Below are 22,790 nucleotides of genomic sequence, written 5' to 3'. Positions count from 1 at the left end.
TACAAAAACCGGAAACATTGGGACGTATGTTAAAATTGGTTATTGAACTTAGCCATTTCAAGATATTGTACGTGCCACGGACCTCAATCAAAAGCCAGGCCCTTGCTGAGTTTGTGGCTGAATGTACCGGATTTCAAGAGGAGCTTTTGAAGGAGCCGGTGCAGGATCTGTGGAAAATATTCGTAGATGGATCATCGAACGAGAAGGGATCGGGAGCTGGGATCATACTAATCTCCCCAGAAGGGCATCGATTCCATACAGCTCTGAGATTCGGGTTTGAAGCATCCAACAACGAAGTTGAATATGAGGCTTTACTAGTTGGGTTGAGAGTGGCAAGGGAGCTCAAGGCAAAAGTCATCCAATGCTATAGTGATTCTCACCTCGTGCTTAATCCGGCGTTGGGAGAATATCAATCTCGAGGTACCAAGATAGCGGCCTACCTAGCTAAAGTGAAGGGAGAGTTGTCTGAATTTGAGTATAGTACTGTTGAATAGATACCCCGCGAGCAGAACTCTAATGTTGATGCTTTGGAAAGGCTTGCCACCACCAAAGAAGTTGAGACCTTGAACGTAGTGCTAGTGGAGTTGTTGGAGATTCCAAGCATGACAGAAGAAATGGTAGAGGTCGAGATGATTTCCTTGCTTGATGCCAGCTAGCTGATTGGCATAAACTGGTTGAATCTGTCCGGCACTGAAGACCTTGCAAAATTCCTTCCTGAACTGCTCCTAGGAAGTGATGGATCCAGGTTTGAATCTCCAATACCATTCCTAGGCTAAGTTAGAGAGCGCAGTAGGGAATACTCTACACCTATAATTATGCTCCACACCGAGTAACTCCATCTGATCCTCGAACTTTCCCATGTATCGTACTGGGTCCTCCTTCCCAGTGTATGTTGGGAGTTTTGGGGTCTTGTATTTCGGTGGCGGTTGAGCAGCTTGGATATTAGCACTGGAGAGACTCCCACTTCTATGAGATAGCTCGATATCGGAAGGTTTATTTGTCAGACCTTGGACAGGCATGACGAGTGCATCTATTTAAGTCTGCACTGCTGGTGGGATCGCTGCTCCAGGTGGGGTAGATGTCCCTGGTACCCCCTCTTGAGCGCTGGTCCTCCTGTTGATGACCTCCCTCAGATCCTGAGGTTATGCATCTTTCCCGAGAACGGTATTGGTGTTGTTCATCGGTTCATTTCTCTTGCGAGACTGAGGGTGTAGGGTTGGTAGGTCTGCCTTGCCTTTATCGGTGCGACCCTATCCTCAAGCCTCTCTTCCTACATGAATTTGAGACTTTGATCGGCCCTTTCCATTCCTGTCACGCCTCTTGGATGTTTGACCCTCATCTCTTGCGTTGTTTCGTCTGTCCCCCAGGGAGGGGGCCTTCGGGTTGGTAGCACTCTTACTTTGAGATGAAGTGTTTTTCTTCTTAGTCATGGAGGAGGCAGTCTTGGACTATGCCTCTTCATCCTGTCTCTGGGAAAGTGGCTCTGAGAGTGTCCTTGGGGTTCGACTCCTCCCCTAGGACTCCCGGTTACTACTGTCTCGCATTCCTGCTGCTTTGGTCTGAGCCTCCCTCACCGCTTGAGCAGCGGCTTCAGTGTTAGCTCAGACTAACCGGGTAGCCGCCTCAAGGGCCACAACAGTCTCTTGGTACCTTCGGTCAGCTTCCTGCTCCCTCTAGATCATCCTCTGGACCTGCTCATCTACCTCCCATCATTTTCGTTCCATAGTTGCCCTCTGGAGGGAAATTTCTGTAGCAAAGGCCTCCTGCCTCGCCAGAAATTGTGCCATCTCCTCGTGGTGAGCATCTTGCGGATCTTCTGCATCAGGTTGATCTCTAACCTCTACCTGAGGTTGGTTAACGGGATCTATGGGATCCTGAGTGGTGGAATCCCTGGGAGTTATCTTCTTTGTCTGACTGGATTTTGGAGGCATCGTAAAATTGATGAAAGTGTGTTTCTTGATTTCGTACTCTCAATGAAAGCACCAAAATGTTGACCTGTGAAATTGGCCAACAGTCGTATGTACAGTATACGACACCTTTTGAACAGAATGACTATAAAATATGACAGAGTACAAATATCTTAAACAAACACACAGGAATTTATAGTGGTTCAGCCCTGTCCTGATGAACAATAATAATCCAATTCACTTAGTTTTTAGTATTGAATTACTCGATAGACAATTACACTAATGAACATAAGTATTCACTCGTTGCTAATTTGCCCAGAATTTCTCCCAAAATATTTGTCAGATCTTTTTCAATGAAGCCCTGGGTCCTTTATTTATAGTACCCAGGGGTTGTTCCATGTTCAGTAAGAGCGGAATCGTGGTTTGGTACACGATCATCGGGAGTGGAGATTGATAACTCTACAAAATAGAGTTATTTTACTACTTTTTATGTGCTAATTGTTGCTTAATTCTTGAGTTTTTAATTAAATTATTAAGTTTTAATTACTTTTTGAATTTATTAGTTTCATTTTAATTTTTATAGATTTTTATGTATTTTTATAATTATTTTGTTGTAAAATTTTATATAAATAAATAAATGAGTATTGTTGAACTTAAATGTTAAATTAAGTTATAATGAATATTTTCAAAGAATTTATATGAATTATTTATAATTGAAAATATTTTATCATGACTTAATTTATATTTATTTTGTAGGAAATTGTTTTATTTTTTTGTTCTTGAAGAGCCAAGAAAGAGTGAGAAATAAAGAGAAAAAAGTGTTAGTTTTGAAGAAAATGACATTGTTAAAAATGCCATGCCTTCAGCTCATTTGGGCCCAAGCCCAACAGCTCCACCACCTGAAGCTCCAGCTGCCAACATCACACCAAGCATCACCACATCACTCAGCACTCCAACTTCCCCAGCCGTGACCATCACCTCACATATGCACCCAGCATGTGCATCTTCATTCGGCCAGCCTTACATCCAAGGCCCAATAATGAAGCCTTCCTCCACGCCACCAGCTCCAATCAATGAACCCAACGCCTGGCTCAGCATCAATCCATGCCTTCAGTCCACTTCGGCTCAAGCACCCTCTTCCTAGCCCAAGTCAACCATGCCAAAGCCACAAAAATAAGACCAAAAAATCACATTTTTCATTCCCAATATTTTTCACTCAAATATCAATTCACTCTTCTCTATTTTTCTTACCTAAATAAACATTCCTAATTTATTTTTTTACCCTAGCTTTTCACCAATCTTTTACCCAACCAAACATTTCATTTTTCCAATACTCTTACACTTACTCTATTTATCCTACCACTTCCCAACACAATTAAATTAATCAATTTATTTATTTTAATTTGATTAATTTAATATCCATATTTTGCCTATAAATAGAGTCTTGTAAGACCATTTGGGGAGCTCTTCTTCTTCATCTTTTTTTCCACATCTTCTACACATTTTTCTCTCTTCTTTTCACTAGTTTCTCTCTACCATTTTCATCTTTTGAAGAGCATGTCAAGTATGTTATTTTGTAATTTTTATCTAGTTATGAGCTTCTAATCTTTTTCAAAGGTTATTAAGATGATGATGAAGCAAAATGTAACTAGATAGTATTTTTTATTGTATGTTGATTTCCCATTTGTGTAACATTGTTTATGGATTTTTCTATCAAAGATATGCATTTTTCATCTATTATTGAGTGTTAAAGCATATTACACTTAGTTCTTCATTATGCAAAAATATGATATTCTTTGATTAAATGTTTTTCATTAAATTGTTCACATCTAATTCTTAGAGCATAAGTATCATATTTTGCCTAAACATAATCTCTTTGATTTTTTGTAGTTTCATTAGGTTGTAACACAACTAATGCTTAGAAATTATATCTTATATAAGTGAAGAAAAATCCTACCTTTTTTTAAAGAGTAACTTGTGCTTGAATAGAAAATATATTTTTAAAAAATATATAGTGTGATTTATTTCAACTATATTAAAACTTGAGAATCAATATACTTATAAATACTATTGAACTTGCATTTTGTGGATTCTAAAATCTTAATAATCTTATTTTACATATCTCATTTGAAAACCATTTTTATCATTAATACTTTTATTACTTGTCTTTTATTTTTCTAAAACAAAATCTCATCAAATATTTGGAACTAGGTTAGAATATTATTGCTTTGTTTGAAATAGTTTCTTTTGATGTTAGTCAACTCCCATGGGTTCGACCTCGTACTTACATGAACATTATATTCTGAAACGATTCGTGCACTTGCGAGTTTAAATTTTAAAACACCCTCTTTTGGGTCCAACAGAGATACATGTCCACCTTCCCATGATTATGAGATCGTGGGTCTTCTCGTTATTTCTCTGGATCGTGGTAAACGATGCATGATTGAAACCTCTGGGAAAATGATAAGTCTAGGTTGGTCCATGAGACTTAGGTGCTAGGCCCGATGACCCTTCAGAGCTTGGGTGTTAGGCCTGATGACCTTCTGGGTGCTAGACCTGTTGATCATCTAGGTGCTAGGCCTGTTGATCCTCTGGGTGCTAGGCCTGTTGATCTCAACTTGAATAAGCGTGAACTTTATCCAGCGAAGTGTATTTGGGAATGTAGGTCGACCACCATATGAAGGATAGGGTGGGCCAATCACCCCAAGGGGTTCTTGGGCATGCTTACGCCGATCACCCCTAGGGGGCCAATGCCAGGCCGACCACCCTTAGGGGGTTTAGGCCTGGTTGACTTTCTATAGGTCCTGGACCTATCTTTTTTGCTCATCGGTCTTTTTTCAATACTTCGTCGTTTTTCTCGTATTTGTGATGCCACGTGCCGCTTTCTAATTCGCCACGTCATCTCTGGATTTTTTAGGGATAACATTCTCCATTAATCTCCATTAACATTCTCCATTAATTCGCCACGTGACATCTTTACCCTTGACAGTGTAGTACAAAGGCGATTCGGGGTCCATGGACCTATAATACTAAGCTTTAATAAACTAGATTATTAATTACACTCTTTAATAAAATAATCTTATTTATTAATTTTATTATTATTTCACTATAATATGAAATTGCACACTTAGTAATTATAGAATTTTATTTTTAGAGTAATCTCTTGCAGTCCATTGATATAATCAATATATGTAGTTATGTTCTCCATTTATTGGTTCGTTAATTAGAGTTGGTCAAGAAATACATTTTTACCATTCTAATTACCTTAAGTACCATTAATTCACCAGTGAATAATTAATCTATAATCATATTATAGATTTGAGCTCAATAATTATTCAGTCTCAGAATTAACCCTTAAGGGAACCAATATTCTATCCAATAGGAAAGCATAGATCTCATTATTGTAAGACCATGTTCCCATCTATTCAAGCTATTGAATCACCAAAACAAAAGTCACTAACCTCATTATATTAAGAAACCTTAACGAATGAATCAAAAGATCCAATAGACACTAACGAGAGCTCATGACTACTCAAGATTTAGACTGATCTACAAATGTTCATCTTTTAATATATGAATTTAATGTTTATGGAAAACAGTAAGTTTATAAAGAAATTAATTCACATCAGTCATGTCGTACATAATCATAATTATATAAAATACATTTACCAAAATGTCTATCCACATTAGTAATCTGAATCTAGATTACTTGCATCCTACCATATGCTTAGTAAACCGTACTAGGAACCATTGATTAAAGATCTCATACTTTAATATGTTGCTGACTATTTTATTTATTATATATGATCTTAATTCTCTCGGATGCATACAAGATCATATTATCCTAAATGAATATACGATCATCTTAATTCTCACTCTCTCCCAACAATGCACTACTTCCTTCGTATTCAGTTACACCTAACTACTAGTGTTTTGCACTTGTCTCAAAACAAGCATATCATTGATTTACTCTGTAATCAAAAATTCAGTTTGCTAACAGCCTTCCTACACCAATGATTGGTGGAGAAACATTATCAGCTTTTGGTGGTTACCCTTTTGATGATCCAACTTTACAGGAGCCTTGTTGGTGCCCTACCATATGCTATTATCACTCTTCCTGAGATATGCTATGTTATCAACCGTGTGTCTCAGTTCATGCATACTCCTCTTATCTCACATTGGAAGACAGCAGAAAGGATTCTAAGGTATCTAAATGGCACTCTTGACTACGGTATTCATCTAACTCCTTGTTCTTCTTTAACTCTTACTGGTTGTTGTGATGTTGTGTGGGCATCAGATCTAGACATCAGAAGGTCTACCTCAGGGTTGTGTGTTTATCTTGGCTCTTCCTTGTTTTCTTAGTCATCTAAAAAGCAGCCTACAGTCTTTAGATCCAGCACTGAAGCTGAGTATAGAAGTTTCGCTTCGTTGGCAGCTGAAGTTACATGGATACCAACCCTTCTTCTATCAGAGATTAAAGTGTTTGTTGCTGCTCCTCCAGTATTCTGGTGTGATAACTTGAGTATTGTCTTGATGTCTGCTAAACCAATTTTACATGTTCGAACCAAGCATATCGAATTGGATCTATATTTTGCTTGTGAGAAGGTTGTACAACAGTAGCTCTAAGTGAAACACTTACCTTCGCATGAAAAGACAGCAGGCAATTTTACTAAGGCTTTCTTCAACACTGGACTTTTGTTTTTACCAGACACGTAGAGTTGAGAAACTCTCTACTCTAAGTTTGAGGGAGTATCAAGTATTAGCTTCCTTGGTTATTTTTCTGTTACAATATTATTTAGGTTAGTTACTGCTTAGTTATTGTAACTAATGTACTTCTTGTATATATTAGACATTGTAATCTATTTTCCCCATTAACGAGAATCAAGTCATTTTTCCCAATCGTTCTATTTTCCTAAGATGGAGATCTTTTTGGTAAAACATAATTGGAGTACGGACAACTCTCTGCTTACGAAAATACCATACTCTTTTCTTTACTTCCCTCCATAACATGCGAGAAGTGATTTTCAATGAGGTTATGAGAAGTTACAATGGAAGGAGAGCCATTGAACAAAATAATTAAACCTATATTTACATTATTTAATGCATTTGAAGAGCAAGCGCCTGTAGCTCAGTGGATAGAGCGTCTGTTTCCTAAGCAGAAAGTCGTAGGTTCGACCCCTACCTGGCGCGTGTTCACTATATTTTTTTCAATTAACCAATTTGTGTAAGTAATTAGATACATGAGAATGGGGTGTTTGAAACAATTTTGTTTTCTCCATATTATTATATCTTTAGAGTCAATAATTTTATATGAGAAACTATTGAACTCAATCACTTGTTGCCGTTACTTTTCAGTTTTCTGTTGAGGTCTATCTTATAGAAGTACTCAAATTGGATGTTATGTATGGTTTGGGAATTGTGTTTCCAAATGAGTATTTTTTAGCTTGATTTGAGGATAATCTTAACATCTTTAAACACTTGAGTTTCACATTCTATTAATCTAAACCTCATCTGACTCTCCTTTCTCAAACCCAAACCTCATACCAAATATCCCCAATATTATAATTGATCATCATCCAAATTTCCTGTAGTACACTTTTTTTTTTTTTAAGAGCATGCCTAGTGAATTTATAGTAGTAACACACTAACTGGATTGTACCTTCCATCTCGGACAAAAAAGTTTGTCAAATACATAATAACTTTCCACCATTCCAATGTGAAGATAAAGAATGAAAAAACTGTCCATAATTTCAGATGATTCAATAAATCGACAGCCCTGCCTCAGAAGAAGAATCTCTTAACAGGTTCAAGTCTAAAGATGCTATAATTGACCCGTTGAAGCCAATAATTATTGCAAGGATATTCCTTCCTCATAATATTCAGTCTCCTCTAGTCCACTTTTATTGGTGGTCTATTCTCACGGTGGTGGCTTTTGCATTGGCTCAACCACATGCCTTAGTTACCATTACTTCCTTGGAGACTTATCAGTTGCTTCCTGATCTTTTGTCGCTTTTGTGGACTACCGTTTGGCCCCTGAGAATTGTCTCCCGATAGCTTATGAAGACTGTTATAGCTCTCACTTAAGTGTATTCTCTCTAGTTACCAGGCTCATTCCGAGCCATGGCTAGATAAAGCAGATCGTTCTCGTGTGTTCCTGACTGGGTAACCTTACAAATACTACACATCATGTGGCTTCCAAAGCCATCAGAAATGACATCAACCCTTTGAAAATCAGAGGATTCTGGTTGATACATCCATGTTTCGGAAGCGAGAAGAGAACCAAGAATGAAATGGAGGAGAGAGCAGCAAAGGGAATATGGCAATGAATGCAATGAATGCTGTGGTGGTTTATGTAGCAGGCTTGGATTCTTTGAAGGAAAGAGGAGTGATGTATCAGAATTTGTTAGAAGAAGAGTTAAAGTGGCGATGCTGGTGAAGGGTGAGAAAGAGTCTCATGTCATGTGCTTCATGTGTTTTATGTCCATCCTCAATCTGAGGCCACTCGCTTGCTTGAGAGACAGATGAGAGAATTCGTGGAGAGTTTTAGTATTTCAGATGGTCCTTATTAGCATTTACAAACAGATTGAGACACTTTCCATCACTGAAATAGTCTAGTAATCACACACACACACACACACATATATATATAAATCTTGTTTTCCTTTGTTTTTTTTTCTCTATTTTATTTGCTAAAACAGTTCATTAGAAAAGACTAGTTCGATACTGATGATTATCTCAAGTACCATGAACCCTCAAACTTTTATTTCAGAAATGAAGTAAAGTACTACTGCATTAGAACAAGATATAGTATTTTGTGTATTCTATAAAAGATAACTTAAAAATACAGTCTGCTATATATATACACTTATACACAAACTCTAAATGCATGGTAGGCAGACCAAAGTAACAAGCTTCATTGTTGAGGTAGTCACTTCTACTCATCAAAAGTGCTCATGAAACCTCCAATGAAGCCAGCTCCATTGCAGTTTCCACACAACATGTGTTTTTTCCCCCTGCAAAAACCAAAACAACATACTATTTTTCTATAATCGAAATTATATGTATATTACATGAAAAAGAGAAAAGGGGTTGGTTACCCGCAAAGCCAACAAGAATCACCCGCTTTAAATTCCCCATTGAAGAAATCAACCGAGTTCACTCCAATCCCCAGGCACTGCGAACACTGAACTGCACCTGTCCTTTTCACCATAAACATTGTTATGCTTATGCTCTTTGCTTTGCTTTGATAATGCTATGACTATAACAAAGTAAAAGTAAAATCTTTCTTTCCTTTATTCATTTTTATTCTCATTCCAGCTTTCAACTTACCATTTCCATCACAATCACCACAGATCACGCTATTTGGTTTCTTGCTTTGATTACTTTTATTGGCTGCCTGTTGAGAAAACCATAAAACCTCAAGTGGGAAACTTACACAAAATTTGTTATAATCATAGGACACCTCTGTTATTGTTTTTACTTATTTATGTATATATATATATATATATACATATAATCACTTCGAAAAAGATTAAAGAAAAAAAATATATGGAACCCAAGAAGAAGAATAAACCTTGGCTTTGACGCATCGAAATCTTGCTCCTCGAACGTTTAGGACGTTGCATTTCTGAACAAGAGTTTGATGGGTATGAATATGATCGCCGAAACAATTATATGAAACTGGTTTTGGTTTGAAGAAGCTTAGAGGTGCCGAGCAAAGAGGATAGGCCATTGATTGACGAAAATGAAAGCTTCAGTTTAGCACCATTCATTCAAGTTGTCTCACGCCTTGTCAGGTTGAACTTGGAGCAGAAAAATCTTTAGAAGCCAGTGGGCTTCATAAACACCTGTTTATATCTATGTGGGCTTGGTTTTGGACTATGGATGGGCTGCTCATTGCACTGCTCTCAAGTGTCTAAGAAATTAATAAATATATTAATTTATTTTAGTTTTTGTAGTTTTAAAAAAATAATGGTTGTTTGGTTAATGTTTTCTAAAAATAATTTTTTAGTTTTATTTTTAAAAATTTGTTAAATAAATATATTTATAAAGATAAAAATATTTTAAAAGTTTGTAATAAATAATGATATAAAGTAATGTGAAAGAAAAAATGATGAAAAATAAGGAGAGAGAAAATAAATAGAGAGAAAGTAAGGAGATAAATTTTGAGAAAAAAAAATTGAGAAGAGAGAAATTGATGCAAGAAAAAAAAAAGTGATGAGAGAGAAAGTATGCTAACAAATTGACTAAAGAATTTAGATTGTATATATTATTTGTTGCTCTTACGTTGTTTTATAGTTGTTTGTAAGTTGTTGCATACGGTAACCCTGCTATTTAACATTTCAGCGAATGGAAACAACATCAATACTGATTCAGAGCAACGAAAAATGGGATGACAACAAGAATTACGTTGATTTTGAACCTAGTGGGGAATTGATACCTAGAAATTGCAAATATGAAGAACTTGTGCATACATTGTTGTTGCAGTTACGTTGCAACCCTGCAACAACACAAATGCAACTACATCATCAAGTGAAGGACGGCTACCCACCCCTCAAAATAGTGGATAATGCAAGTCTCATTTTCTACTTGCAGCTGAAAATGAACGAGTCTAGCTTCACAAGATATCCATTATGTGTGAACACAATAGAAAACATGACAACAACATCAAATCAAATTCCATTCTACGCATATAAAGAGCCAACAATAACAGTGGAATTGACGATGATTGAGAATGGACCACGAACAGCAGAATCAACAATAGAGCAACAAGAATGTGAAATCACAGAAGAAATCAATGAAACATTTGACTTCATTGACTATGCAAAGTTAGTCACTGTAGAAATGTTGGAACAACTAGAGAACAATAAGAATAAGGACCAGCCGCTTGACAATATAGATTCACTTGTAATCACAAACCCCCGTTGTAATGCCCCAAATTCCCTAATGAGGTTTAATGGTTGGATTAGAAGGTCGGGAGGGCCATAATTGATTTATTATGTCATTAAATGATTATATGCATGATTATGTGAGTTATATTATAATATAATGATAAATGCATGTATATGAGTCCACTTTTCATTATAAGGGCATTTTGGTAATTTGGTCTGTTGATGACATATTTGTATATTTTCATGCATGTTGGTGAATTATGGATGAGGCCACATTATAAGGTGGATTTTTTCGAGCTATTCGGCATGAGACGATCTTTGAATACAAGTTAGCAGTTTGGTCATAACGGGGTTATTTTCCAGGCTCGGGGTCAGTCTCGGGGTAATTTGATGATTAGTACATTACCAGGAATTATACGGTAATGGAATATGATTTATTACTATTTGAGAATATTGGGAATAACGGGAATTGGAGGACGTTAATTATAATTAACGAGATAGACGGAAAATGACGATTTTGCCCTTGTTAGCCTTGAAAGGAAATTATTTAACCTAGGGGCATTTTGGTCATTTGACCAAGGGATATATTTAACTAAGGAAGGCTATAGAAAACTTAAGCAAAACAAATCCTCTTCTCCTTCTTCCTCTCGATCATTTTTCTTTTTCTTTTTCCTTTGAAACGTTGAAGCTCCAATTGAGGATTCAAGCTAGGGAAGCAAGGCTTGAGGGTTTAGGATTGTGTTTAGCCATTGAAGGGGGTTTAATCCTGAGTTTGAGGTAAGAAATTCAGCCATGAAATCTCTGGTTTATGCCCTATTTTTCAGTTAGTTTTCAGTTGAGATTTTGGATTTGATAGTTGGGAATTCAATGAAGTTTTTGGGAAAGTTTGATTGGGTTTTGATGCCTAAGACTTGTAGGATTGGTTTTTGGGTTCATTTGTGGGTTTCGTTGAGGTTTGGAATCAACTTTTTAGGTTTGGAATTTGGAGAACTTGAAGGAGGAAAAACTAGAGCTGGAACACCCTGGTTCTGGCGCTACAGCGTTGTCCAGGGCCTGGTAGCTCTACTTGTAGCGCCAGAGCACCTGGAGGGCAGCGCTGTAGCGCTACCCTATTTTCCTAGGGTATTCTTTTGGGCACTTTTTAAGGTTTTTGGCTCAGGGTTTCAATTCTTAAGGCTCGGGATCGAATTTATTAACTGTGTTAGTAGGATTCAAGGTCCCGGGAGCGAGGTTTAGATCATGAACCTTTTATTATTGATTTTTTTGATGGAATTCCATATTTGGTTATGACTAGGTGACCGCTAAGGGATCAAAGGATTAATCATTCTCAAGGGTCGTTTTTAACTTATTTCTCACTCGAACAAGAGGTAAAAAAGCTGCACCCAGTATGTGACATGCATAGTTCTTAATGAGGCATGTTGAGGGCTCTATGTGTGGACATTGGTTTCATATTAAATGCTTAGCAATCTTGCTTACTTGTGAGTGGTACTGACTTATTAGTCAGAATCGGCAATGGTGCCAGTATTGATTGTGAAGTTGTGACTCATTAGTCAAGTTCGGCAGCAGTACACTGGTCGTATGGTATTGACTTATGAGTCAAGAACGGTATTAGCGTGTTTAACGCAAGCCGAAAATATTAGATCTAATCGACATAAGCATCATCATCATAAGCATGAAATGCTTGACCGACCTTAAGTTCGATGAAAACAAAAGCGCTTGTCTAGTATAAAGGCTAGTTACTTAGAGCCAGGGCTAAAAGGCTTAGGTGACTGTATCGTCACACGACTAAGGGTGTGGAGCCCAAGTTCATGACTTACTCATTAGTCACATATACAGAGTGTGACTCATTAGTCACATATCCAGAGAATGACTCATTAGTCACCTACCCAGGGAGTGACTCATTAGTCTCTTATCTGATTAGGGTTACAAGCCCAATATGATTATCATAATCATCAATTGATGCTGTATACATGCAGTAATAAGTTTTCTTGCCAAGCCTTGGCTCACGGGTGCTATGTGGTGCAGGTAAAGGGAAAGAAAAGCTCACCCAACCTTGAGTGGAGACCTTAAGTGGTGATGTGTACATATGCGGTCGCTTGACCACCACGGCCAAGGTGTTTCTCAGGGGAACTAGGGGTTAACCCTATATTTTGCCGCTTAGGTCGGAGGGTTGTAATTTTTACACTGTAATGACCATTTTGGATTGTAAATAACTTGTAAACGTTTTTATGGGCCCAATGTACAGTTTTATGTTTTAAATAAAATATATCCATTCCTTTTGATCGAGATTTTTCACCTTAGCATATTAATGACACCTAGATGCACGTTCTTAACCTAATGACTCGTTTAGCGAGTTACGCACTGTTTAAAGTTCACAGTAACGGTCGTGGAGTAACCAAGGCATTACACCTGCCATCTTGAAATCGAAATTGGTCAGATCTACAAAGACAAGGCAACACTAAAAAGCGTTATCAGCTACTTTGCAATAACAAACCACTTCCAATACAAGGTGTTTAAATCATGCTCTAGAGAATACAACATTATTTGTTTGGACAAAAACTACAAGTGGTCCATAAGAGCATCAAGGAATGGAACAACACAAGTATTCATCATCAGAAAATATTACAAAATACATACATGCTCTTTGGAAATCAGATTCGGTGATCAATGACAAGCAACATCAAAATTAATAGGCAACTACATAAAGTCAAAGTTCCTCAACCTGAAAACAACATGTACTCCACTAGACATCAGAGGTGACTTGAATGATAGATACGGTATAAAGATGAATTATATGAAAGCATGGAGAAGTAAGGAACACGCACTCAACGAATTACGAGGAAATGCAAAGGAAACTTACAACCTCATACCGAGTTACTTGTACATGCTACAAAAAACCAGCCTTGGAACTATAGTTGACATTGAAAAATGAGAAGATGATAGTTTGTTGTTTCTATTCATGGCCTTGAATGCATCTTTGAGAGGCTGGGCAAAATGCAAACCTATAATAGTTGTTGATGGCACTTTCCTGAAGTTTGCATATGGAGGAACATTGCTCTCTGCTAGTGCACAGGATGCAGGAGGTAAAATATTCCCACTTGCTTTTTGTATAGCAGATTCTGAGAACAACAAGTCATGGGAGTGGTTTTTCACAAAATTAAGAGAAGCATATGGAGTTAGAAAAGACCAGTTTATAATATAAGATCGAGATGAAAGCATAATCAAAGCAACAAACAAAGTTTTCCCATAAATAACACATCGCTACTGCATGTTCCGCCTGTTAAGCAACCTGAAAATAACCTACAAGACATGCCAAGGAATACAGTGTACCTTTCTTTGCTGCAGCAACCACGTACACAGAAAAGAAATTCTAATATCATATGAAGGAGCTTGACAGCTTGGATAAGCGAATAAGGTCTTATTTGCATAAAATTGGATATCATAAATGGTCAAGATTCTACTCCAAAAACAAAAGGTACTCGGTAATGACTTCCAATATTGCTGAGTCACTTAACGCAATCCTCGGAATAGTTTTAGAAACCAATTTGTAGTACTTCCCAACCATATAGCGGCAACACTCATAAGACCAGACTTGAAACACATGTGGGCAACCAACCGATGTATAATAAGGTTTATCTTTCTTCTCCTCATTTGAATTTTGTACAGCATTGTACCAACTATCTAATTTACCCTTTAAAGACATAATGGTTTCATCAAAAGATTTCTTACCCCATGCATACTCACTATAACGACAACTATCAACAACATCTAAATATTCACGCATAACTTGTTTTTCCTTCCTAGAACTAAGTAGAAACCACTGCACAAAATATAGAACATCCTACTTTACAGCAGCTTCATCATCATCACCCCACCTCTTAGCCCTAAAACACTCACGAATAGATTGCTTAGAAATCTTATCACAACCTGGCCAATATTTATCCAAAAAGCTATTTGACTCTTGTTTGAAATTCAAATTATTGCACTCCCCTTCACAATCTAAACCAGAAATCAATGCAAATTTTTCAATACTAAACCTCAGCCTAATACCACTAACCATAACCCATAACACATACTCATTTGGCTGCTTAATTTCCCTCAATAACAACCCATGCATTAATTGAGGTTGAGGATTAAATGCAGGAAGCTTCAAGAAACTACCAAAACAAGTTTCAAAAAACATTTCTTTTTGTTTATTAGACAAATAGTTATTAAGGTCCTTAATAATCTGATAAGTACAACAAGATGCAACTTGTGCGATAAAATACTGCTTCGGATTGATTAAGTAATGCCAATCCTACAAAATATATATATATAAATTAAATCAACAAAAATAGTAATGAAACAACCATAAAACAACAAACACAAACATAACATAAACAACAACGGACATCAAAACAAAACAAAAAAAACAATAATAGAATAACACCAAAACAACCACACGACAACAAAAACACACAGTAAACTTAGAAACAACAACAATAAAATAGAAACAAAAATAAAAAATAAGCTCCGAACAAATCTTCAACAAAAATAAAATAAAAAAACAAGCAAACAACATGATGATAATATAAACTTTAAAATGGGAAAATTACTAAAACTATAAATTAACCTAATAACTTATAATGCAATTTCAAACAAACATTGAAGCAAACACATTAGCTTCATTCAACTGTAAATCACGATCCAACACACAATAAAATTTGAAAAAACGTAAACATAACAACACTAATAACACAACCAAACAACATGATGATATAAGAAACTTTAAAATTGGCAAATTACTAAAACTTACAATACATATTCAAACAAACATTACAACAAACACATTCGGTACATTCAACAATAAAAATGATCCAAAAAAAAAACATGCAAAACCCTAAAAACCAACATCAAAACAATACAATACAAACAACATGCAAACCTTAACAGCAAATTCCCTTGGATCATCTCCTACAACTTTGCTTGATTTCACCTTTTTCGCCGTCCTCCTTTCAACAACATCAGAAACCAACTTTCGTTTCTGTGGTTGGGATTTCGATGACTCAGCTTTGGGCGAGTTATGAGAGCTTGGTTTCTCTTCAATCCGCTTCACTTAAGCTTTCTTCCCCATCAGCAAAGCTTGTTTAGAAATCTTTAGAAACTTTAGAATTTTTTAACAAAAGGAGAATGAGTAGAAGATGTTGATCGTAAGATAGCCATAACTGATAGATAATGCTATATACAACAACAAAGAACGTGGGCTTAAATGCTTCAATAACCATTAAGAACACAATTTTTAGGGAAAAACAAAAAAAATGAAGAGACTAGTGTGATCGTGGAGCAGAAAAAAAAATCAATGGAGAAAAGAGTGAGAAAAGTGTATGTTATGAAGAGTGGGAAGTTGTCAGAAAAAAAAAATAAAAAATAAAAAATAAATAAATAAATGTAATCAATACAAAATACATGGAAGAGGCAAAAGTAGTATTTTTGTAATTAAAAAAAAATACATAAGGTAAACATAAAAAACGTGAATAGTACAAAAGTTATTATTGTCGTGTGGGAGTAAAAAAATTATATTGTGATAGTTTTGGCACTTTATGTAAAATTTCCTATTATATATTGTCTATTATGGTATCAGAGCTTTACTAACAGCTCCGAATGGTTTCTGATATCAGTGAAGGTGTAGATCCAGTCTTTGATGATCAACCAGCTACTCCGACGATGGCGGCGCAACCTCCGTCTTCTTCTCCGACGTCTTTATCTCCTTCGTTGTTAGCACCCCTTCCTACGGGACCACTCAACAATAATTTTCCCTCTCTGCCCTCGGTTAATCAGCCTCTCTCCGTGAAGCTTGACGAGAATAGCTGCCTGGTGTGGCGAACCCAGATGCAGAATATTGTCATCGCGAATGGACTGAAGGAATTTATTGATGGCACCCGGTCGTGCCCTCCCAAATTTTCTGATGATACTGGCACTCAAATCCATCCTAAATATCACATTTGGCATAGGTATAATCGTTTAGTTATGAGTTTGATTTATGCCTCACTAACCGAAACTATGTTGGGACAAATTGTGGGATATTCCACTGCCTCTGAGATCTAGCAGGGCCTGGAATAGATCTATGAAGCTGCCTCGTTTTCTCAGGTCACTGAGCTCCGTACCAAGTTTCAAACCATGAAGTAGGATGGAATATCTTCTTTCAACTATATTCAGAAGTTCTGCTCCATTTGTAATGCCTTGGCCTTCATTGGTGAACCTGTTTCGTATACAGATCACATGGTTTACTTCTTAGGTGGTCTGGGTCGGGAGTACAGTTCTTTTGTCACTTCCATTCAAACAATACATCCCAAGCCTACTATTGATGAAGTTTACAGTCTCTTGCTCAATTATGATGCTGGACTGGATAGGCAGAACATCGTAGATACCGTGAGCTCCCTTCAAGCTAACTTGGCCAACCTACAACCACCCAGCACCACCAAATCTTTTCCTCCTTTCACCTTTTCTTCTCCCTATCAAACCTGATCTCCCTATCTTCATGCTCACTCTCACAATCCCACTCAAAAATATTTTCCTCCTTGGCGTTCTTCTCCACCTCCACCACATATTTCCCATTCTTCCACTTATTCTAAGCCTCGCCCACGTTGCCAAATCTTCCTTAAGCCCGGCCATACAGCCAATGTTTGTTACCACAGAGCTAATTTCTAATATGTGCCTCCTTCTTCTAGTCCTCGTCCGTTTAATGCCATGATTGCTCAGCAGGTGTCTTTTGCTCCTGCCACTCCAAACACAGTTGTTGGTCCTTCTTGGTACTTAGATTCTAAGGAGTCTCACCACTTTACTCTCGATCTCAATCTTTTGGAGTCTGCTCAGCCATATACAGGACCCGATCGTATTACTATGGGCAATGGTAATCACACTACTATTTCTCATGTTGGCCAAGCTCGTTTACCTGCTTCTAATATTGTTCTTCATTTATCTCACGTTTATCACTCACCTTCTATTTCTAAAAACCTGTTAAGTGTTTCCAAATTGTGTCATGATAATAATGCTTTTATAGAATTCGACCCCCATTGTTTTTTTGTTAAGCGCCAGGGCAGTCCTCAAACTCTTCTCACAGGTCATCTTGATAAAGGGATATATCGTGTCTCCATTCCATCTTCTCATTCGTCCTCGTCAGTCTCCCTTTTCACTATGTCCAAGTCATCTCCTAATGTTTGACATTCGCGTTTAGGCCACCCGTCTGCTGCTATCACCAGCCATGTTTTACACAATTTTCAGTTATCTTGTGTTAAACCAGATAGTATTTCTTTTTGTAATTCCTGTAATTAGGCGAAGTCCCATTGCCTTCCCTTTTCTCACTCTGTATCTCGGGCCTCCGAGCCCTTTGAGTTAATACACACAGATTTATGGGGGCATTCCCCTGTTTGTGCCATTACTGGTGTTCGTTATTTTGTTTTATTCATAGACGATTTTTCTCGTTTTACTTGGTTGTATTTACTTAAAACCAAAGATGAAGCTTAACAGGCTTTCACTATTTTTCGCACCATGGTGCGCACTCAATTTGACAAACCCATACATCGAGTCAGATCTGATTGGGGCGGTGAATTCTGCACTCTTTCCTATTTTCTCACCAAAATTGGCGTTATTCATGAATGCTCTTGTCCTCGCACCCCCAAACAAAATAGGAGGGTGGAGCGCAAAAATAGACATATGGTTGAAACCGGTAAAACCTTGCTACCACATGCTGCTATGCCCTTGAATTTTTGGCCATATGCTTTCACTACTACCACCTATTTGATTAACTGCATGCCTACTCGGGTGTTGAATATAGCCAACCCCTATTCTGTGTTGTATAACAGGCCACCATCCTATGGTCATTTTTGCATTTTTGGTTGTGAGTGCTATCATTTTTATGTCCCTATAATGCCCAAAAAAGAGAGTTTCGGTCTAAGTCTTGTGTCTTTATGGGCTATAGCAGTAATTACAAGGGCTACCTCTGTCTTCATCGTGATACCGGTCGACTCTATGTAATTCGACATGTTGTTTTCAATGAATCCTCTTTTCCTTTTCAGTCTCTGGTCTCCGAGTCCTCTCCTCATGTGTCTATTCCTCCTACTTATGTTACATCCTTACCTTTCATTCCTCATGTTTCCCAGCCGAGTATAACCTCCCCGTCTCCCACTTCCTCCTCTGCTTCCCCATCTCTAGCCTCCCCACCTACTGTGCCCACACATATATCTTCACCCTCTTTACGTACCTCCTCACCTACTCTAGTTACTCAAAGCTCTCCTCCTAATATCCATCCCATGCTCACCCGCTCCAAGGAAGGTATAGTCAAACTGCGGCTGTTCTATGCTATTGCTGCTCATATACCGATTAAGCCTACAACTTTCAAAGAAGCTTCACAATATTCTGTATGGAGAGAGACCATGGAAGTTGAGTTTCAAGCTCTCACTTCTCAAAACACTTGGCACTTGGTTCCATAACCCACTAATTCTAAGGTTATTGGCTGTAAGTGGGTGTATAGAATTAAGTTACTTATCAATGGTTATGTTGAGCGCTACAAAGCGCGCTTGGTCGCCAAAGGGTTTCATCAAACTATTGGTCTTAATTTCTCATAAACTTTCAGTCCAGTGATAAAGCCGACAAACATCAGATTAGTGTTGAGTTTAGCTATCTCGCATGATTGACATATCCGCCAATTGGATGTCCAAAATGCTTTTCTACATGTAGATTTATCTGAGACTGTTTACATGAGCCAACCTCCTGGGTTCATTGATTCTCGGCATCCCAACTATGTGTGCAAACTTACTAAGTCTATTTATGGCCTTAAGCAATCGCCTTGTGCGTGGCTTACCAAGTTGAGTAATGCATTGTTACAATGGAGATTTCAAGCTTCAGCTGCTGATCCTTCATTATTTCGCTATTACACCGGCAGTGTTACAATCATTTTTCTGGCTTATGTGGACGATATTATCGTCACGGGCTCATGCTCTTCTACCATTACTCAACTACTTACTTATCTCCGCATTCAGTTTGATGTCAAGGATTTAGGTCATTTGATTTTTTTTTTTGGGTATTGAGGTTCATAGATTTGCTTCTGGGTTTCATCTTAGGCAGACAAAGTATGTGCGCAAACTGCTCATCAAAACTGCCATGCTTGATTCTAAGCCTCTAGCCACGCCTTTAGCTTTAGATCCCTTGTCCCTTCATGATGGATCTCCCCTATCGAATCCCACTGCCTACAAAAGTATTCTTGGCGCTTTGCAGTATTGCACCCTCACACGACTTGATCTTTCCTTTGCAGTCAATTGTTTGTGTCAATTCATGCACACCCCACCACCTATCACTTTTAGGTTGTTAAACGGGTCTTATGGTACCTTAAAGGCACTGCTCACCTAGGGCTCTTTCTTCAACCATCGACGAATCACACTCTCTATACATACATTGACGCTGACTGTGCTTCTTGCCCCGACGACCGCCGAAGTACTACTACCTATTGTGTATTTCTTGGACATGACTTAATTTCTTGGTCTTCTTCAAAACAGAAAGTGGCATCGCGTTTCAGCACCGAGTCGGAGTACCGAGCACTAGCCAATGGAGCTGCTAAAATTTCTTGGGTAACCTATTTACTTGCTGAGTTGGGCTTTCCTCTCACATCTTCTCCTCAGCTTTTCTATGACAACATTAGCACAATGAATCTAGCTTCAAATCCTGTTCTGCACACACGTACAAAACATGTTGAACTGGACCTCCACTTCATCCGTGAAAGAATGGCTTGCAAGGCTCTCAACTTGGCTTATCTTCCCTCCATGAACCAACTTGTCGACTGTCTTACAAAGCCGTTGGTGACCTCTGGATTTCAAGACCTTCGCACCAAACTCACGTTGCTGCCATGCCCCATGAGTTTGCGGGGGATGTTAGTATATAGTATATGTTTGCATTGTTGTATTTGGTATTTTACATATGCAGGACACATGTACTGTTACTGTTCTAGAATAGTCATTACTCTCAGTATATAAAGAGTCATGTACCTTTTATTATTAAGGAAATATACAACCGGTAGCATTTATTCTCCAATTATATAATATAATATATATATTGTCTTTTAATATATTTTCCCAAAAATAAATGACAGATTGAAATGTTGGACATTAGCAATTCCTTCAACATATCCTCAATCTCCTAAACAATAATTACAAAATAGTGGAATTTACATGTTATTTGATTTTTTTTTTTGGTCATATTATTATGGCTATTAATACCATATAAATAAAAGTTTTAGAAAATAAATCACAATTAGTGTTAATGTTTAATTTTAATTACAGTGTTATTTTTAAGAGCATTGTTATGGGACACTACTTGATACATATTGGTGTAATTTAATATCAAGTCTCACATATTATATTTTAAATTAAAATATATGAGATATTGTATGTTGCTGCATCAAGGGATATTAGCTACCATGGTGTCCCTAAGCGCTATATTTTATTTTTTATGTAATTATTTTTATTTTTCTAAAAATATTTTTTATATAATTTTTGATATAAAATTTATTATATATTTATGTGTCACAACAAAATAATTTATTTATATATCTAGCCCCTACTACTACTAGTGTAAAACAACATCCACTTAATTACCGCCACTTAAAAGGGATTTTTTTTAAGGAATATACCTGTACGCCCTAATTTTCCCACGGGCTGATTAGCGAGCTGAGGTACGGCCTAATCATGATTACCAGGCAGACATCCCCAGGACCGGAGCTGCCATCGTAAGGTCCTACCTCCTTAGCTCGGGGTAACCAAAGGGTTCGCCAAGATTGCCTAAGGATTGAGTCTGGACTCGGAAGGTCGCAGGTCGAGTGAAGATCCAGCTCGTGATACGAGCTGGAGTTGGAGGCTGAGACCCCTTATAAAGTCAACCACGCAAGGTAAACGTGCATATATCAGACATCATGTGTTTGATATACCCCTGACTTCTCGGACACGCAGCAGGAACGTGCGTATTCAGACACCCACGATTGGGTTGGGCCGTGCGGCCCATTATCTCCTTACCTATTGATTTGACCACACTTATGTGTCAGGTTTAGGAATTAATCATGAATGTCACAGAGTTGACATGATAGGTAAGAAGGTCACGGGATGACCTTCTTACCAACTCCCAGGTGCCTTCTCCTATAAATATGGAGACCTTGGGAGTTAATAGAGGTTGGATTCTCAATTGTAAGAAATACCATGTAATCAAATATCCAGGATATAGTAATAATACTGACTAGTGGAGTAGAAGGATTTTAACCTTTGACCCACTCAAAAAACGTATCCTGAGTCACCATTTCTTTTCTAAGATCATTTATCTATTTCGGTTCAACCTAGGCACTAATCCCTTTCTCTTTTTTCTTAATTACCTGTTGGCGAAGAACCGCGTCAACAGTTTGGTGGTTTCATTGAGAGCAAGTTCGATTAGTGCTGTCGCAATCCAACTATGGTGACTACCCGATCCAGACACGGTAACGAGATGGAACAGCATGATGGGCAGGAGGCTCATCATACTGCCATCCCTAGTGAACAAATTCCTGAAGTCCAACAGCGACCCGGCAAGCAGCCGGCGGGCCAAGATGATACTGGAAGTTCGATGCCCCAGCCACCTAATCCGAACCCATGTTATTACACTGCAGTGGAGATGGAGAATGCTCAGCTGAGGAGCCATCTAGCAATAGCTAACCAGCAGATCAAGGATGTGCTGGCCTGACTACCCCCTCTCACAACTGACGCTAACGTCAGAGAGAGGCAAGGCGAGGCTCCTAAGTCTCGCCGGGGTAACTAGTCCAGGCATAGCCGCTCGGACAGACTTCCGACAGCCAACTCCACTCCATCGTCGCACCGACGAGAGGCAGACTTCAGAGTAATGCCCAGAGTCGAACAACAGCAGTACAGTTGTTCGGTCAGGACTTCAACTCCTAGCTCCCAACCAGCCTCGAGCACGCCCAGGAGAGCTCGAGGAAATTCCA

General features: G+C 38.0%; 1 protein-coding gene, 1 non-coding gene and 1 pseudogene across 5 annotated transcripts; 2 read left to right on the top strand and 1 right to left on the bottom strand.

Moving 5' to 3' along the window:
- Window positions 1-5,920: 5,920 nt before the first annotated feature.
- LOC133806508 (probable carboxylesterase 2) lies at window positions 5,921-8,576 on the top strand (annotated as a pseudogene).
- TRNAR-CCU (transfer RNA arginine (anticodon CCU)) lies at window positions 7,025-7,097 on the top strand. Its single transcript has one exon. It is a non-coding gene; the product is annotated as a tRNA-Arg (tRNA).
- Window positions 8,577-8,647: 71 nt separating the features above from the next.
- Window positions 8,648-9,783, bottom strand: LOC133804275 (protein BUNDLE SHEATH DEFECTIVE 2, chloroplastic-like). Of its 4 annotated transcripts, none has more exons than XM_062242425.1 (4): window positions 9,481-9,783; window positions 9,237-9,303; window positions 9,005-9,101; window positions 8,648-8,920 (listed from the first exon to the last, which is right to left on the bottom strand). In XM_062242425.1, the coding sequence occupies exons 1-4, from the start codon at window positions 9,637-9,639 to the stop codon at window positions 8,842-8,844; spliced, it is 402 nt and encodes a 133-aa protein (XP_062098409.1). In that variant the 5' UTR covers window positions 9,640-9,783; the 3' UTR covers window positions 8,648-8,841. The 4 variants fall into 4 exon arrangements, with proteins under 4 accessions (XP_062098409.1, XP_062098410.1, XP_062098411.1 ...); XM_062242426.1 differs by having other exon boundaries at window positions 8,648-8,942; window positions 9,027-9,101; XM_062242427.1 differs by having other exon boundaries at window positions 9,027-9,101.
- Window positions 9,784-22,790: the final 13,007 nt, after the last annotated feature.

This window comes from Humulus lupulus, chromosome X (genome assembly GCF_963169125.1).
Source record: "Humulus lupulus chromosome X, drHumLupu1.1, whole genome shotgun sequence".
NCBI classification, from domain to species: Eukaryota; Viridiplantae; Streptophyta; class Magnoliopsida; order Rosales; family Cannabaceae; genus Humulus; species Humulus lupulus.
The sequence above is the reverse complement of the archived record's forward strand: the minus strand, read 5'-3'. Positions and strand labels throughout refer to the sequence as shown.

What these genes read in the sequence shown, in the direction of transcription:
- LOC133804275 (XM_062242425.1), bottom strand. Translation starts at nt 9,639, where the DNA reads ATGGCCTATCCTCTTTGCTCGGCACCTCTAAGCTTCTTCAAACCAAAA. An exon ending in TGGTGATTGTGATGGAAATG is followed by an intron (nt 9,102 to 9,236) that starts GTAAGTTGAAAG and finishes TGAAAAGGACAG; the next exon opens with GTGCAGTTCAGTGTTCGCAG. An exon ending in GATTCTTGTTGGCTTTGCGG is followed by an intron (nt 8,921 to 9,004) that starts GTAACCAACCCC and finishes TGGTTTTTGCAG; the next exon opens with GGGGAAAAAACACATGTTGT.